General features: G+C 51.9%; 5 protein-coding genes across 5 annotated transcripts; 1 reads left to right on the top strand and 4 right to left on the bottom strand.

Moving 5' to 3' along the window:
• Positions 1 to 1,758: 1,758 nt before the first annotated feature.
• On the top strand, positions 1,759 to 2,586 carry COL26b_012250 (uncharacterized protein; the record flags this gene model as incomplete). Its single annotated transcript, XM_053184895.1, has 1 exon — positions 1,759 to 2,586. One exon carries the CDS (start codon positions 1,759 to 1,761, stop codon positions 2,584 to 2,586), a length of 828 nt encoding a protein of 275 aa, XP_053031183.1.
• Positions 2,587 to 2,920: 334 nt separating this feature from the next.
• On the bottom strand, positions 2,921 to 4,552 carry COL26b_012249 (uncharacterized protein; the record flags this gene model as incomplete). Its single annotated transcript, XM_053184894.1, has 1 exon — positions 2,921 to 4,552. One exon carries the CDS (start codon positions 4,550 to 4,552, stop codon positions 2,921 to 2,923), a length of 1,632 nt encoding a protein of 543 aa, XP_053031182.1.
• A 3,785-nt stretch (positions 4,553 to 8,337) lies between these two features.
• COL26b_012248 (uncharacterized protein) lies at positions 8,338 to 9,135 on the bottom strand (the record flags this gene model as incomplete). The annotated part of the gene is made up of 1 exon (XM_053184893.1): positions 8,338 to 9,135. One exon carries the CDS (start codon positions 9,133 to 9,135, stop codon positions 8,338 to 8,340), a length of 798 nt encoding a protein of 265 aa, XP_053031181.1.
• A 377-nt stretch (positions 9,136 to 9,512) lies between these two features.
• Positions 9,513 to 9,986, bottom strand: COL26b_012247 (uncharacterized protein; the record flags this gene model as incomplete). Its single annotated transcript, XM_053184892.1, has 1 exon — positions 9,513 to 9,986. One exon carries the CDS (start codon positions 9,984 to 9,986, stop codon positions 9,513 to 9,515), a length of 474 nt encoding a protein of 157 aa, XP_053031180.1.
• Positions 9,987 to 12,262: 2,276 nt separating this feature from the next.
• COL26b_012246 (uncharacterized protein) lies at positions 12,263 to 14,430 on the bottom strand (the record flags this gene model as incomplete). Its single annotated transcript, XM_053184891.1, has 6 exons — positions 12,263 to 12,563; positions 12,617 to 12,891; positions 12,945 to 13,130; positions 13,185 to 13,594; positions 13,650 to 13,834; positions 13,892 to 14,430. The coding sequence occupies 6 exons, from the start codon at positions 14,428 to 14,430 to the stop codon at positions 12,263 to 12,265; spliced, it is 1,896 nt and encodes a 631-aa protein (XP_053031179.1).
• Positions 14,431 to 17,632: the final 3,202 nt, after the last annotated feature.

Below are 17,632 nucleotides of genomic sequence, written 5' to 3'. Positions count from 1 at the left end.
CGTTAGGAAGAGGAGTGTACTTTAGAGTATATAGCTTGAGCCTGCGGCCCTTCACGCCATATACCCTTCGGGAGGTCGGCCGCAAGGGCGGTTGCGCCCTTGCCGCCTCGGCGTTAAATACAACAACAACAACAACAACACCAAGGGCGCCTCTGGCGCGCTTCGGGAAATAACACAATGGGCACATTTGCCTGATCTTGAAGGCAGATGTTCTAGAGTAATTGAGAAGATCCAGTAAATATTACTATTTCTCGTGTTTTGATTTGATGGCCAGGCCATGGTGATCTGCATACAAATTCCAGCGAAATCGACAGTTCAACGGCGGACTCATTCCTTTTCGGCAGATGATGATGCCAAATTCTTCTCTGAAAGCTGAAAGACTGAATCTTCTACTTCTTTGTAGGCATTGTCCCCAAAGGCAGGCAGCGCAGCGGATACCGGTTACCGGCCCACCCGGCCCCCTCAGGGACCGGTTCCGAGACGTCGTATGATCAGTGGGGGCACCGGGGCCGCTGTGAGACCCCTGATGTCCACTCCTCGGGATGTCGTGCAGGGAGCCCAAGTTCAATTTCACTGCAGCTAGGGTAAGCTAGGAAAATTTTGGGGGAAAACTGCAAATCCAACCTCTCCACCACAGCGCGCGTAACGGGTACACTCTTCGTCATGGAACCCATTCCAATTCTCAAATATCGAGACCGTCAATGTTGGGCCGGAGCCCGGCGACTCCCACTCGGTACGCGAAGCCAGCCTGCCCGGAGCTCTCCCCAGCCTCCTCCCCCAACCACACGAGGCCGACATCTTCCGGCGACCCGCCGTGTGATTCTGCAGCTTCCCGTGGTCAGCTCACTCTTCACAACTTTGTGTTCCTGCGGCTATGGTCTATCCTGGTTGGTTGGGCAGCATGTCTCTGGATGTTCCAGCTGTCAATCCGCAAATGGCCGTTCAGTCGGAATCGGCGCACAGCTTGCCCAAAACGTCTTTAGAGGAGTCAATTGGCAAATCATTGGGATAGCTTGAGAATGGTGGACGGGCCAGTATTGACGATTGCCAGGTAATGAAAAGTGCGAACACGGTACAGCGCAGATACCCGTGGGATGGGCAAATTTTCCCAGAGCCATTTTTTCCAATCCTTTTTCTCTCCGTCTTGAATTGGTTTTGTATGAGCCCTGCTCGAAAGCATATTGACTTGGAACATCTCTGAAAGCTTCGGGGGTCTGAATCTCCCGTTGTTGTACTACCTGGTGACTTGGTCTGGCCACGCATCTCGATAAATTGCTTTGCCAGTTTCACTGCAGCAAAGGCACATTGTAATGCATTTCAGATTGTAATCGATGATGAAGAAAGCAGCAGGAACACCAAAATTCGGTCAACGGATTTTAGTACGCCCGTGACATGGAGCTTCTTTGCCCATGAGCACTGCCGTAGCTTGGGGTCCTTGCGGACATAGCCGCCGTCGCGGCGTGTCAGTTACCCCACGATCTCCGACACCCCGGTCTAAAACGGGGCCAGCTCCGAACCCCACCATCGGAATGCCACTGTCGATCGCCGGCCCCGCATCCGAAGACGTTGGTGTGAGATCTTGGCGGAGAACAGCCCAGCACATAGCGTCGTCTGGGGAAACTGTATTTGGAGGGAAAGAGAATATCTATGAGGAGCAGAACTCATTTGCAAACTGATAAGGGCAACATACACAGTCGATTCTAAAGCCTTGAATATTCCTCAAGTCTCCCCTAACTATTTCACAATAAGTCCCACAACATGGACTACCAAGGCAAAATTATAATCGTCACAGGGGCCGCCCATGGACTTGGCCGAGCCGTCGCTGTAAAATTCGCCACAGCCGGCGCCAAAGTCGTCCTGGCAGATATCCAGCAAGAGCCTCAGCTGGCCACAGTCGAAGCGCTGAGGCAAGCTGGACTCAAAGCTTGGGCCTTTCAATGCGATGTAGGAAGCGATGAGAGCGTCGCAGCCTTCGCAGCTGCTGTTCATAAAGACATTGGTGTTCCCGACATCATTTACAACAATGCTGTCTTGATCCGATCCGGAGGCATCATTGATCTCGATATGGCTAGCCTCCAGCAACAGGTCAACGTCAACGTCTTCGGATACATCCGCATGGTTCAAGCCTTTCTCCCAGGCATGACTGCTCGTGGAAGTGGATGGATCGTCAACACCGCCTCACCCAATGGTAACGTGCCCATACCACTCGTGGCAAGCAACCTCTTTTCCTACTGCTTGTGCAAGGCAGCCGATATTTCAATGAGTCAATGCATGGCCGTCTCTCTGAAGCCACTGGGTATTGGTGTGAGCGTTGTTTTCCCGGATATCACATACACGGAGACAGTAGACTCTTTGTCTGGTACCTCCTCCGATGAATTCCATCAAACCTTCACATCCTTCCTGAAACAACAGGGAAAGGACGTCGACGTCGTCGGCAAGAAAATTGTGGAAACGCTCCGGGCCGGTCAGTTCTTTGTCAATGTCTGTCCAAGATATGAGGAGGCATTGATCGAGCTAGCGAAGGGCAAGATGGATCCAACGGTGGATTTCTTTGCCGTGGTAAATGAGAAGTCGAAAACCGGGTGATCATCACTAGCTAGATGTTGTATTGACCCAGGAAATTGAGGTTAAGGGCATAATCAAGAGTAAGAGTGGCAGTGTCTTTTGTTTTGTTCTTTGGCCATCCTAACCACGTTGTGACTTAATGCAGGTTGTTTAATCAATGAAACAAACACAATAAGACCAGTTGACGCAGTGAGTAGCCTGGCGATTGTTAAAAGACATACAGCATAAAGTCAAATTATTTCTAGATCAACTAAGAAATCCGGAAAACCCTCGGAATTTGAATCAATCTGTTTGTAACCTGGAAAATAATTGACGTATCTACTAGATTCATAACTAACGTTAAATCCAGCTTCAATTACAGATGAGCGCTCGACTTCGCAACGAAAGTCTTGTCAAAGTCCAAGCCGAGATCCTCCATGACCCTCTTCGCAACTGGGCGGCCTCCGCCCCAAACACCACCACCGGGATGCATGAATGGTCCAGCGAGATACAATCCCTTCACACCTGGCACTCTATACTGAGCCAAAGCAGGGGTCGGGCGGCTCAATCCCATCTGGTCCGCAGCCATGGAAAGTCCGCAGATATCGCCACGCTGGAAGCTTGGGCTGTCGGACTGATGGTCCGGAGGAGCGACCGCGTGGTAAGAGCGGACGATGTCCGGTGTGAAGTTATCGAGGTACTTGGAGAAGTATGCAAACACTTTCTGCACCCAATCATCGCGACGGCGATCCCAGCCCTCCCAGCCGCCGTCTGCGGGCTCGGCCTTGCACATGACCACGCAGTGAAGCAGCGACTTGCCAGGTGGGCAACGCGTAGGGTCAGCCGAGCTCACACAAGAAGCACCTATCATAATCTTCTCTGGAAGAAGGCCGAGAGCCATGTCGTCGTAGCTCTTGAGTAAGTCCTTGAGAGTCCCCGGGCAGCAGGTGTTCATGACACTTCTGTCGGCGAGTGGGCCGGCTTTGAACTTCAGCGGACGCTCAAGAGCTGCGTGGATGACGAATAGGGTAAATTCAGAGACACGTGTTTGCAAGGCGGCCGCCGTTACAGACTCATCCAAGCCGTCTACAAGTTGATCCAACTTGTGGGGATGAATCTGGCCGACGACAGCTTCTCTCGCCCGCAACTCTCCGAAACGGGTTCTGACCCCCACCGCACGGCCATTCTCGGTGATGACTTTGATGACTTCGGTATCCAACTTGATGTCTCCGCCGTGGTCCTTGATGCAGCGAATGACCGACTCGGTGAAAGCCGTCCCAGAACCCTCAGGTACGGCAAGTCCGTACCTGTCGACAAGGCCAAATGCAAGGTATACCATGAGACCAGTACCCTTGGTCGTGGGGTGAGCCAGCTGAATTTCGGTTACAAAGCGCAAGAGAGCCACTTGGAGAATTTCGTTCTTGAAGTAACGCTGAATGATATCCAAGGACGAGCTAGCCCCGACAGTGGCGATCTCCTCCGCAAAGCCACTGCTAGCACTTTCTGCCGACGTGTCGCGGGGCGGCTCGAACATGGATGGCATCAGCAGATCAGTGATCTTTCGGGATGTGTCGACGAATTTCTCGTATGCGTCCGCGTCCTCGGGAGCGGCCTCTCGAATGGCTTCAACGGTGCGGTGTCGCTCGCGGTAGATGGGAAGGACTCTGTCCTCCATGACGATGGCGTAGCAGGGATCGAGTTGAAGGTACTTGAGGCCATACTTAGCCTGGAGGCCAAGTTCGTCGTTGGCGATAAGAGGATTGGCAAGAATCATCTGGTGGATGGCGCTGTGACGTTCGCTAATGAAGCCTTCCTCTGCCATTTGGAGGCCAGCTACACCGCCACCGGCGTAGGATGCTCGCTCGAGCACGAGGACCTTCTTCCCGGCAGCTGCTAGGTATGCAGCAGTGGTAAGGCCATTGTGCCCAGAGCCGACAACAATGATGTCCCAGTCCTTGGACTCGGGCTCAAGCGTAAGCCTTCCTAGCTTCGAGAAATCGGCAGTCATTTTGAAGTGATGGCAAACCTAAAGAGGCAGGATGATGCGAAAAATTGAAGTTCGCTGATGTGCTGATAACAGAGAAAGACGAATATGAGATTGTAGAGGGCACTTGAACGACAAAGGCTTACAAGATGACACTTATATGAGTACAACGCTTCCGTGGCCTTTCTGTTGGAGACTTTCGGTGAACTTCATGGAGATCTGCTTGCCGCACTTCTACAGCCCGATTCTCCGGCGGGTAATTACTCAACGAAGGCCTCGTATCACGACGGATCTCTATGAAAGCCCCACTATCCCCCGCAATTGATGTAACCGGTGGAGGTCAACGTGTTCAGCAAGTCCGACCCGTAAATGCATACTGTCAGTGGCACTTTCGACAACGGCATCGGGCATTAAGCTTAGACCGGGCTGGTCTTACACTAGGAAGACGGGCCGCGTTGCAGGCTCCTCTAGGAACCCCACAACTCCGACGCGAACCTTGTCTCGAGAGTGGGGTTCTGTCATTGAAGATCCCCCACACGTTCCGAAGCTGTCTCCTTTTAAACTCTGACTTGCCCATATTACCCCACAACCTCCGACGGCCATCCTCCCTCTCCGATTCACATCCTTTGGACATGATAACGATTGCTGCCGAAACCAACGGTTTTGGTGCGTCTTTAGTTCATCCAAGGCCAAATCCCACAAGTCCGACTGTGGGGATGAGCGAGGATGTTGGTCAAGTGCGATGTCTGCAACGCCGAGTTCCGTCGGTCAGAACACCTGAACCGTCACCTTCTCCGACACCTCGGAGTTCGCCCATTCTCTTGTTCTGTCTGCGGGGCGAGCTTTTCGCGAAGGTTGGTCTCGCTTTCCTATGTTGAGGCTTTTTGCTGGAAGCCAGATGCCCGTCTCCCTCTTTCCTGCTCCCCCTGTCCCCAACTCAACTTGCTCAGGGGTTCAAGGCTGATGATGCTCTTCTCTCAGAGACTCTCTCCAACGCCATACACAGAGTCATGTGGATTCTCCGTCATCAAGATCCGACAGTGTTGCCCCTGGAAGATCTCGAAGGACATGTGTGTCCCGAGCTTGTCGTGATTGTGCGCGATCCAAACAAAGATGTGACGGGCTGATGCCATGTGAGAGGTGTCAAAACAAGGGCCGCGCCTGCGTCTACACAGGTGAAAGCCGACGAAGTGCTAGCTTCTCGAGTGGAACAACAGTCCAAGGTACCGATCTACCGCATGATAACGATGGCTTGACAGCCTTTGGACAATCTCGCGTTCCACCATGCGATCAAATCGAGGCTCATGAGGTCCGTATCGTGACGCTAGAAGTATCACGTGGATTGAAACTCATTCATCGTCACAGGCATCACCTCTGCCAGCTCCGGGCATCGGAACTAGTGACCAGCCAGTACAATCGATCAATACGCAGCTACGCCCTGATTGGCCAGAGGCCATGGCACTCGATAGGTTGGACATTCCCACTTGGTCACCCACAAGATGGTGTTTCCCATTCTCAGACGCCCACGCTTGGATAGGAGTTGAGCCATGGCAGAGCATGGCAGCTGACCATGTTCTGCTGGATGACTTCGTCTGTCCTAGTCTATCATATTCAACAGGCGACGGCACCGAGCTTCCCGCAATACCGGAAGTATCTACCACTGCGTCGGAACAATCGCCCGCCGACGTAGAGACTGCACGTGAGAAAGAAGGTGCCAGTCAAACGCTTTCCGAGCCAACGCCAATCCGGGAAGCCCAAAGACCCAATTACACCAACCACACCGAGCTGTCTGCCACATTTGCGGAAGTTCTTGGTAGTCCGTCTGCTTTAGCACGGGACTATTCCAATCCAAACAGCAGCACACATGGCCAACAGCCCAAAACAAATGACTTCGTAACAACCGGATTAGAAAATCTCTCTCGAATAGCAGGTCTGTCTGCGAACAAAGCCAGTAGACCGGAAGAGGATTGGCACCTGGAAGATTACGACCATGTTCCCACACTGCTTGAAAGAGTCTACGAAACAATTGAGCGCAATTTTGAGATGCTCAACACGGATAGTGGACTTTGCAGGAAGTTCACAGACAAGCAGCTACCACCGATAACAACCATGAACGCATTCATCCAATCGTACTTCGAACACTACAGCCATGTCTTTCCAATGATTCACCAGCCAACCTTCGATACCGCAGATGTTCATTGGGTTCTTATTCTTGCAATTGCCGCCATAGGATGCGGTTTCTCGCAACTAGGAAACACCTGTACAACATTTATCTTGCAAGAATTTCTCCGCCGGTCGGTCAACCTATGTGTAAGTCGCGTTGTTATTAGGTTACCAGGTCTATCTCTATCAAGAACTCTATATTGATAGGTTAATCCGGTCAGATTGAGCTTGAACCAAACCCGACCCCGGATTCGGAACTTCATATTACTCAATCTGCGTTACTCAGTCAAGTCGGCTTGATGTTCTCTGGCAACATGTCTTTTGCGGAGCATGCGCAAAGGAACATGTCTCTTGTACCGACCCTTTGCAAGAGAGCTAATTATTTCGTCGAACATCATCCAAATAACGTTACATCTGGGGGTGTTGAGAGCTGGAAATGGTGGATTCGAGCAGAGAGCAGAAAGCGCCTTGTTCATCTTGCATGGGTAAGCACATTACCCAATCTTTTCATGAAGCACCGGGGCTTACCGAACTCACCGACTGAATCAGGTTTTGGATTGTCAACTTGTCTCCTTTTTCGATCTCGCCCAAACAATACCGTTAGACATGTTGCAGCTACCCATGCCGTCCCATGATGAGCTATGGACAGCCACCACGACTGATCAGTGGTCTATACTCTACGCAGAGTATGGTAAGGCCGCGTCCAAAAGCAAACTATCCATTTGCACTCTTGTTGCTAATTTATACACGGACAGTCTCCGAGAAATCCAGGTCACTTCGACATGAACTGGACATTCTTTACCAACAGAAAGAAACAACTATAGGGATCACGAATCTCAACCTATTACTTCTCACCCTCGGTGTATACCGCGATGCACCTAACCAACAAGCCGCAATCCAACATCTCGATATTCTTCAGTCAGCTGAAGGCATCGGGTCACCTTCTGATACCTTCACATCACTTATAAACCAACACTACCATGCTCTCAGCCTCTTATCACATTTTCCCCTGAGGCAGCTCAATTCATTCTCTGGCTGGCGAATAAGCCCGACCATAAGGCAAACAGTGGACCACAAGTTATCTATCTGGTTAGAAGAGAATGAGGGTAAAGCCAGAATTGTCGTGTATCATGCCGCCAAGCTACTTGGCTGGCTCCGAAATCATCCGACCAACAGCCATCATGAGCCCATGGCTCTTCTGACCGGAACACTTGCGCTGTGGATGTTCACAGCTCTAGGCAAGCATAACAAGCCCGACTTGTCGTCCCAATCTCTACTGCAGTCTAGCTCCGCATCAGATGAGACTCCGAGGTTTGTAACTCTCAGACTCGACAAAGAGATCGAAGAAGAGATGCTCGTGAAATGGACGTCAGGAGATCGAGGTATGAGGCCATATATGGGGGGTGTTGGATCTCTGATCGAGCAAGGTGCCTCGAGGCGACTGGTCCAAGAAAGCCAACGAATTTTCTCATCGCAGACAGGGTGGTCTTTGAGCATTGCTATAGGTATGGTGGTACGGGCACAGTATAAGAACAATAGACGGGGAACATAGGCGTCGTTTTGAAGACGCGATGTAAACTACACCGACTATACGAGATGCTAAGCTGAATCTGTCCGCTCGAAAAAGCCGTAGAAGGCGCCACCCTTTAGTCACTTTCTCCTTTCTCAACCACGCGGTTTTCTTTTCCAACGATTCCGAACGACTTCTCCGCCGCCAAAGAGACAGGAAGATCGGAAAACAGCGTGCTGTTTTTGCTTTCGTCATTGATAAAGGCGACGGCCGCTTCGCGGGTTGGGAACCAATACTGCTCCATCAGCTCAGTAGATGACCAATCTGTTTCGGCAAAGGGGGTGCCTTTGAAGAACGTGACGAGGTCGGAAGGCGTTACGGGACGATTAGCCACGTATTTCAACAAGCCGCCTCCAGCCCCAATCTTCTTGATCTTCGCAACGCGGCTTGCCAAGCTTTCTTCACTCAGCGCTTGAACGCCATTCCTAGCGAGGAAGAACTGCAAGATTGTAGCCGTGCTTCCTCGCTTCTCAAACCCAACCGGATCGAACGTGATCTCTTCGACAGCTTTGCTGAGAACTCCAACCTGGGATGCCTCATCGGCGAATTTGTGACTGCCTGCGGATTCCTTATACTCCGGGGCTTGGAAAGACTGGTACAGGTCATCGAGAGATGTCCATTCCAGTGTGGAAGCCATGTCCCAAGGAGGGTGGCCGCCATTGGGCAGCTTGTCGATAGGCTCGTGCGGAATGGCGATCACCTGAGTGTACTTCCGAAGAATGGGGACGGCGGCCGCGATTTGGGTCGTCATCGCCGCGTGTACGCCCACGTATTCCTCCAGAAACTTGGAATCTTCCCAGCCTGGGATCTTGCGGCCTGCGATGGTCATTTTGATCAAGCTATTTTGCTTGCTGGTCGAGCTGGGGTTTGCCATTTTCGAAGTTTGGTGTTAGATTATGTTGAGTGTGGAATAATGACTTCAACGCCGACTAATTGGCTTGCAAGATGGTAATAATACTCGATTTTAATTGACTTCGAAGGTAAGCTAGGTTTATAGTGCCGGTTCCTCTGTCAAGTAAGACGCCATGCACGGTCGATCTTCCGCAACTTGCCCACTCCCCCACGAGCGGCAGCCGGAAGCCCCGGGACGGGACGGGATCCGTGGGGTATGGGGTATGGGATGCGGGGCGTGGGGCCGATGCTGTTTTAGCTTCGGCACTGCACTCCGGCAAGTATGCGAGTAGGTGTCAATGTTCTCAAAGAAGGCAGCTGAATTATTGCTACGTAACTTCAACCTTGTCGCCATGACGGTTAGCGAGTGCTCAACCTTCGCAAGTCTTCCTCTGCATCGTTGACCTCTTGCCACTCGTAGTACCCGTAGCAATCCTCCTTTGAGGTGTCCTCGTCGAGGTCATGCCAAAAGCGAACTCTGTCCCCAAAGTACTTCTTCCCGATTCCAAAAACCTGGCGAATGTAAGGCTCAGCTGGAGTTGTAAGCCGCCCGCTGACCTTGGAGCTGAATCGAAGAAAATAGTTGCACCGTTTTGCGGCGTACGGCATGTGAGGTATTTCCCTGACCAGGAAGCTAATGTTGTAATTGGTACCAGAGTCTGAACCCGACTCTTTCAATATATCCAAGACCTTCCCTTCCGGACGGCGGCTGCCAGGGTCGAATGCATTCTCGTACTTTCGGATTATAGCGTTTCTGAAGCGTTCGTACTTCTCTATGTTGCGTTCGGTGGCTTCAAGTTGGGGATAAATATCGAATCCAAAGTCATAGCCCATGATTCTTGGTGTTGCAATTGCGCTTTTCGACTTCTCGGAGGGTTTGAATGATTTGGAACCAAGACTCGATGGGACCGGGGCGGTTTGGATATTTATCTTTCCAAACCTACATGTGGCCATCCACTTCGTTTTCCAGTAAAAGCATTCGTTTGTTGTGAGTGGTTACGCTGTAGGTTTTGGGGATGTATTTCTGAACTTTGATTTCAAAACTAGATGCTTCATTGGTGCAGGTGAAACTAAGAGGTACATTCCCCAACGACTTATTTGCTGACTTTCAATTTCATTCTAACATTGGACTAGGTTTATGAACATTCAAAGCATGTAGGGCACAGTTTGAGTCCCCCCTTCAGAGTTAGGCCTCCTGCATGGTTGTTACTCCCATCGCTAGATATCGTCGCATGTCATATGTGGTCTGCGGAAGACCGCCGCAACGTTCATACTTTTCACCACATAACATTCAGACCCAGACACCTTCTCCGTTTTTGTTCCAGAACATACGTCCACTTTTTCCTCCATCTAACCGGATCATTTGACCGTTTGTGGACGCTGACCATCCGTGACTTGCGAGAATAAGGCACTGTCTGGCAACATCTTCGACATCTACGGGTTCCTTCGAAGCCACCGTAGCTTCCGACTCAATCCACCTAATAGACCCTGTCTTATCGCGCGCGCATTCGTTGTGGAACATGGGAGTATCGACAGCCCCAGGGCAAATCGCATTCACTCTCGCATGAGGGTTGGTTCTCACGGCGTCGGGAGCTAGAGATAACATGAGCCCATACTGAACGGCTGACTTGCTTGCGGCATAGTCAGGATTGCCCGGCACACCCATGATACCCGCCTCCGAACCGATGATGATGAGGGAGAGGTTCTGCTTGACCTTCACACTGAGGCTCGTCTCAAGGACATCTGGAATATTGCTCAGCCACGTTTTCGCCGTTATAAACGTGCCGGTCACGTTCTGTGCATCGATAATCAGCCTTATGCCGCGATAGTGACAAGCGCTGGTAAACTCACAACATCGAGGGTCTTTCTGAATTGTTCAGCAGACATCTCCGTGATTGATTCATGATGTTTGACGAAACTCAGATCAAGCGCGGCAGCGCAGACACACATCGTGGGCCAATCCCCGAACCGTGAACAGACTGAATCCCAGGCGTCAGAAACTTGACTTCTCGTCTGTTGTGTCGCACTTCAACCATAAGAGATTCTGGTGTTTCCGTTTGAACTTCGTATCGTCGATGTCGAGTGCGCCGACATAACAGCCAGCACTCAAGAACGCCGCAACAATAACTTGGCCGATTTGACCTCCTGCCCCGGTCACCACAACAATAGTCCCTTCCAAGCCGAGTCCAAGATCCATTATAAAAGGTTGAGTTGGCTGAATACACTCAGATCGGATACTTTGTCAGTTGAAAAATAGAGAAGAAGGTAAAAGTGAGTTGTTGAGGTCATAGAGACACTATCAAGATAGGATCCAGCCTACAAGATGCGGGGATGTCACGTGTCGAGGACATGACCAACAGTCAGAAAAAGTGTCAAAACACCACCATCGCAAAAGTTACGTGAGAACAAGATTGAATGATGACTTGTGCTCTGATATGAAAGTTCCTCTGCACACATAAATACGATAAATCGATCAATGGATGGCGAAAATAGTGTACAAAACTCGTCGCTATTGATCTGCGACCGGTAAAAAATAGACCAAATTCCCATGCAGCGGACTATGTAATGTAGCAGTCGTCTTCAATGTAATTCACAATATCAATACACATGACGACGGTGCCAGACCGCGCCATTCTATCTTAGTATCTATGATAATATGCATGAAACACCAACAACCCCCCACCATGCACCTCCGACCAGCAGATCCTCTATTCCCTGGATGTTATCACCCGGGATGTGTGTTCAGATGCTACTCGGCCATGCAAGCAATCTCGCGCTCACCCATGCTCATGAGATCTCCCTATGCTTTTTTTTAATGTCGATCACTTACCAAAGGAACCGGCTCGATGGAAGCGGTTGATACAACCGCGGGACAGACGACGTCGGCAAAAGTCTAACGGGACGGCAACAGAAAGGGAGAACGAGAGTAAATCGGTCGTTTCGTTAATCATTAAATGGTCAAGACGATTGTACGAATCTAATCTGACCATTGTCCGCGATCGGACTGTTCATTAAAAACCCGCCTTAGCATTACTGTTCCCAAACCAATGAAAGATAGAAAGTGTGTGTGGATGTGTCGGAATCGGATCAACTGTGCATGGTTCTGTTCCTTACATGGTGCCGTTGACGGCGCCCTTGCGGGCGTTGGCGGCGTCGAAGAGGCCTTGGATATCCACCTGCCACTGCGCGAGGTCGGGGCGGAGGACGCGGCGGTCGTAGGTGACAAGGCCGTTGACTTCACCCTCGACGTCGCTGGTCTGGGTCCAGACGCCGCCGCTGCAGGCGAACATCTCGACCTGCTCGCGGAACTCCCGGAAGAGGACGCGCGCGCGGTAGTTGTATGCCTCGAGACTCTCGTTGATCTCGTACGTGCCGTTGATGGTGTCGATCGCCTGTTGGACGTTCCAGAGACTGCGCGCATTGTTAGCTTGGAATCCTGGGGCTTATTCAATAGGAGGACATACTGCTCAATGGAAACGTTGTGACCGATTCCACCGAACTCTCCCTGGAAACCGATGCGCGACTTATCGTATGGGGACGAAGCCAACGAGTAGAAAGGAGTTCCGCATTGAGGGTTGGCGTAGTGGTGGTTGTCCGAGAAGTCACCGAAGCCGTGGTCATACCAACCGCTGTTGGCGTTGATCAGTCTGGTGGGGTCAATGTCACGAACAATTTCGGTAAGCTTGTCCTCGGGGTGAGGAGCGTTCCTAAGCTGGCCCCAGCCCTCATTGTAGATGGTCTGCGGTAACATGTTAGTGAAGGGGAAGGTTTAGATGAAGCGACCGAACGCACCCAGGTGACAATGCTGGTGTAGCTCTTGTGCTCCTCAATCATAAGCTGCAGCTGGCGCTCAAACTCGGCTTGCTGCTCAGCGTTGGGCAGACGCGCAGAGTTGGCAGTCAAGCTCGGCATGTCCTGGATGACGAGCAAGCCGATCTCGTCGCAGGCGCGGTAGAACAGATCCGGCTCAATCTTGATCTACAGATTGTTAGCATTGGTCACCCAGGTCACTAAGTTTTGAGCTCTACTCACATGCTTGCGAACCATGTTCATGCCGAGGTTCTTCAACACCTTCAGGTCATAGACCATGGCCTCGTAGGTAGGGGGCGTGTGGAGTCCATCAGGCCAGTATCCCTGGTCGAGGGTACCGAACATGAAGATGAACTCGCCGTTCAAAAGGGGTCGCTTGATACCCTCGACGATACCAGTTGAAATTGTTCGGAATCCAGTGTAGCTGTGGACCACGTCGCTCTCGCCCAGCCTGACGGTCAGGTTGTACAAGTTGGGGGTCGATGGCGACCAGACCTTTGGCTGAGACACCTGGAAAGTGAACTCCTCGTCGGAACCTCCTGTTCCCTCTCCAATGGTGTTTCCATCCTTGTCCAGAACGGCAATCTGAACCTCAGAAGATGAGCTGGAAGAGCTGTGGACAGTAACAGTCACTGCGCGAGTGGTCAGCAATGTCGCATTTTGACTTGTGCTTTGGGTGTTACTCACCATTGCCATTGTGGTCGGCAGCGAGATCCAACTTCGTGATGTGGTTGACAGGCGCGCTCTCCAACCAGACAGTCTGCCAAATGCCGGAGCAGGCTCGGTAAAAGATATGCGACGGGGTTCTAGTCTGCTTGCCAATCGGAATAACGTAGCCATCCATGTCCGTCGGGTCATGGACGAACACCAACCTTCACACCATGTGTTAGCAATCAACTGGGCCACACAAAGAAGCCATTGGCACTCACAAGGTGTTTTCTTCGCCTTGGTTGATGTACTGCGTCGCATCAACCGTGTGGCGGAAGTATCCTCCACGGTGGAAGCCGGCCCTCTGGCCATTGATGAACACGGTCGCCTCGTAGTCAACGGCCTCGAAGTTGAGCAGGACAGACTGGTTGCCCCAGTTGTTGGGAACATTGAACTTTGTCGCAAACCACATGTGCGTGACGTCGAGCTCCTGGATACCGGAGATGGCGCTCTCAATGCATGAGGGGATCAACACCTCCCGGTCGAGAGTGCTGCCCGACGGCGGGTGGTTAACATCGGCGGCTCCGGCCGCGGCCTGGTAGGTCCAGATTCCGTTGAGGTTGAGCCACTTGTCGCGGCGAAGCTGTGGGCGCGGGTGATCCGGCCACGGGCTCGTTCCGACCTGGCTCGTCCAGTCCGTGTCTAGGGGCGGCGTCTGTAGCTTGTAGGGCTCCGCGGGCGTGTCAGACTGTGCGTTGATGGTGACTGAGAGGGTCAGCGCCGCCAACGCGGACGAGAGGATTGTCCGTGAGAGATGCATGTTGGCACGACCGAAGGATGAGGTCGCAGGTTGCTGCAGGTCTCGGTCCCAAAAAGCCGTTCGAGGAGGAGGAAGAGCACAGCTGGAGGAAGAAAGGTAAAAAAAGAACGAAAGCAAGATGCAGCAGCAGCAGTGAACAAGAGGGGTCCCAGCGTAAAGGGGGAAGCTCCTTCTATACCTGCGCGGAGAAATCCTAATATTTTTAACTTTTTCCCAATGTCGGGACGAGCGTTGACGTTCAACTGACTTATATTTGTTCCAGGGGAAGCCCGTTTTACAAAGGTGCGGCAGGTCGCATAGCCTCTGCACATCAAATTCCCCACACTCGACTTGGCCGGACATCTCGGCATTGAGTCAAGCTGGATTGGCGTCTGACTGTGAGAAACGAGGCAAACGTTTCCAAAGTTCCGTTCCTCCTCGTCCTTCCTCTGCTCCTCTGCCGGGGTCTGGTTGACTGTGGTGACGTGCCATGTAATGTTGCGTGCTCGACCGCCAGCCGATGCTGCATGCTGCGGGTTCCCCGCACAAGAGAAAATTGGCGGTCGCAATTGTTCACTTTCCCATGTCTTGGCCGCGGCCTTGGCCGTGGAGAAGGGAGGGGGAGGATGAGGAGGGCAAAAGGCGGCCTGCCTTAGTGCTACGACGCCGTGTTGGTCGCGCAGATTGGTGGATTGCATGTGAGTAACGGACATCTAAATAAGCACCAAGCACTCTTCCGCTTCTTCGTGCGATATCACTCGTTGCAACCAAGCAGCACGTGGAGTCGTTCGATGGACGCACAAGGGAGCTGCATGATGCGGTCATCTGGGAGAGAGGGGGTTGTGAATGGTAGGCCACCCGACCCAGGCCGATCTGTCTGTTCTACGAGAAGAAGCCCGTAAGCTTGGGATAGTCGGGCTGACATCTGGCTGCGACCTTGACGGAAAGGGGAATTGAGAGGCGGCAAGTGTTGACCGTCTTGAGTTCGCGGCTTCGTGCTGGGGCGGTCCCTTTTCCCATAACCTAAAAGGTTCCCGGTCAATATTAACAGGGCGCAGCCACAGACAGAAATATCTGGGCCTTAATTATGATGCGCTGTTGGGATGAAGGAATGATCGACAGGTCCTTTGGCTAGGGTGAACCGTAACGCTACACGCGCCCGGCTTTTTTGACAACGCCAACTGTCACCGCCGGATTGGAAAAGCAACATAGACTGTCAAGGTTCAAAGAATCTTTCCCCCATCCTTCCTCGCCTCCACTCCGCTTCCACGTAGGTCATCGGGTATCTCCACAGAGAACGGCAGTACTCCAGCCAAGAGTCTTGTCCCTCCTGGCCGTTCATGATGCGGGGAAGCGGCAGATTCACCGAGCCTACCCGACTGGCTCTTGTGTCTTTTCTCGTCGCGGGAGGGGCTGAACCTTGTTTTAATCCCCCGACCGTGCATGCGGGGATAGCTGCTCTAGATCGACGGGAATGCCTTATTTCCTTTTACCGGCAGGGCCAGAATGGCTTGGGCCTTTGCAACGGCCATTCACCTGATCATAATGCCTCCTAAGCGATCCAATAACCACATCCAGAGGAGAACGATCATCGCGATCCGGTGTACTTGTGGACTTCACGTGGATGCATGTCTCGTGGGATGTCTTGCCTGTATGTCTCGCTTTTCTTTCGTTCCTGGAATCGCCGACATGATTCCTGGCGGGAAGGGCGATGAAAGGACCGAGGTGCATGACTCTGGCAAACCTTCACAAATGAAATGCCTGCACTGGACAAGGTCATGGGCATGTTCAACTCCTCCCACTGCAACCTCAGATCCCCGCTCCATGCTGCTCCGAACCAGTTTGCTTGACATGTCATTATTGTCATTTTATAACTGCAGTGCAGGCGTAGTACGGACGAACGCGTGAGGTCGCAATTAAGTCCATAGATTGATGGCACTTCGAAATTGAAGTCAATTGTAGAAATAAACAGTTTGCACCAAATGATCAGTCAATGTCAAGACACATTGCGACATCTATTGCGAAAAAGGCTGCCAAGCCAAACGACTCTCATACTTTGAGTTGACCTATTTGTATCAGTGCGCGTGGATCTTTCAGCGACCGCCGCCACCATCGTCAAAATTCTTCCGAAAACCTAGCTGGCGAAGCCTTCGCATCTGTCAAGATCTTCGAGCACATACCAGCCTGTTTCCTCTCATTCAGGCAGGGCGAAGCGTAGCGCGGAACAAGTGGGATACTGCGGACCAAACACTGCAAGGGCCGCTACTTGGACGCAACTTCGTCTGTTGATGTAAGTTCGCGTCAGACTTGGGGCTGCAAACAAAATCTTGTTGCCTCCTGTTTGACTCGTTTCTCAGGAGGAACTCGGTTCAGCCAATGACGGGGCTCAATTACCTGTTGCTTGCTGAGTCTTCCTTCGAATATTCTTCCTCGGCGTTAGTTCGTCTGAAGATCGCCTCGAAACGGCTGTGTGAGGTGCATAAGTCTGTTCTAGCTGAAAGTTTCGGGTGCCTGCGACCGGAAACAATTGGCTGAGGACATGATTCGAGATGGAGGGCGGTCTGAAGACTGCATAGGGGTCACCTTGCGTGCTGGTGAAACGGGAACTCTGCTGAATTTCCACGTGAGACGACGTTGCTGCCCTCCGCAGTTTAGCTGCAGCGGCAGTGGCTAACGGACATCTCTGAACCTGACCCTATGCACTTTTCCGGCCCGATAGAGATGTGGAACCAGGTCGCTGATCCGATCTCTCTTGCGGCTGAGCGCGAAAACAGGGCTCCCAGTAACCTAATTAGCCCATTGGCTTCCATCCCCAGCCTGCATTGTTGAAGGCAACAAGGACATGGCCGCGGAGATGACATCTCGGAAGATTTTACATGACAGCGAGACTCTTCTCCGTCGATGATGCCATTTCGTTTGTCAGGGATTGCTAGACATCATCGCAACTCCTGCAGTGAGATTCAACGGTATTCGTTCCGTGAGAGTCAGAGAGATTCAGCGACCTCGGAATGAGTTCGTGCCCACATACACGCGACATCTTGGCCGTTTGAAAGACCCAATTGGAAATCAAAGTCTTTCGAGAATATCCGCAGCTAGTTGAACGAAACAGACTTTGCTTGAGTCGGTGCGTTCAGACGTTCACAGTTACTCCTGCGGCAATAGTGAGAAGATTCGCTGTCTCCCCAAACCCTAAAACGTGTTCAAGATGTTCGGTCAACTACCG

This window comes from Colletotrichum chrysophilum, assembly GCF_026319265.1.
Source record: "Colletotrichum chrysophilum strain AFK26 chromosome Unknown scaffold_168, whole genome shotgun sequence".
Taxonomy (NCBI): domain Eukaryota; kingdom Fungi; phylum Ascomycota; class Sordariomycetes; order Glomerellales; family Glomerellaceae; genus Colletotrichum; species Colletotrichum chrysophilum.
Note: the sequence above shows the minus strand (reverse complement) of the source record. Positions and strands in the feature narration are given on the sequence as shown.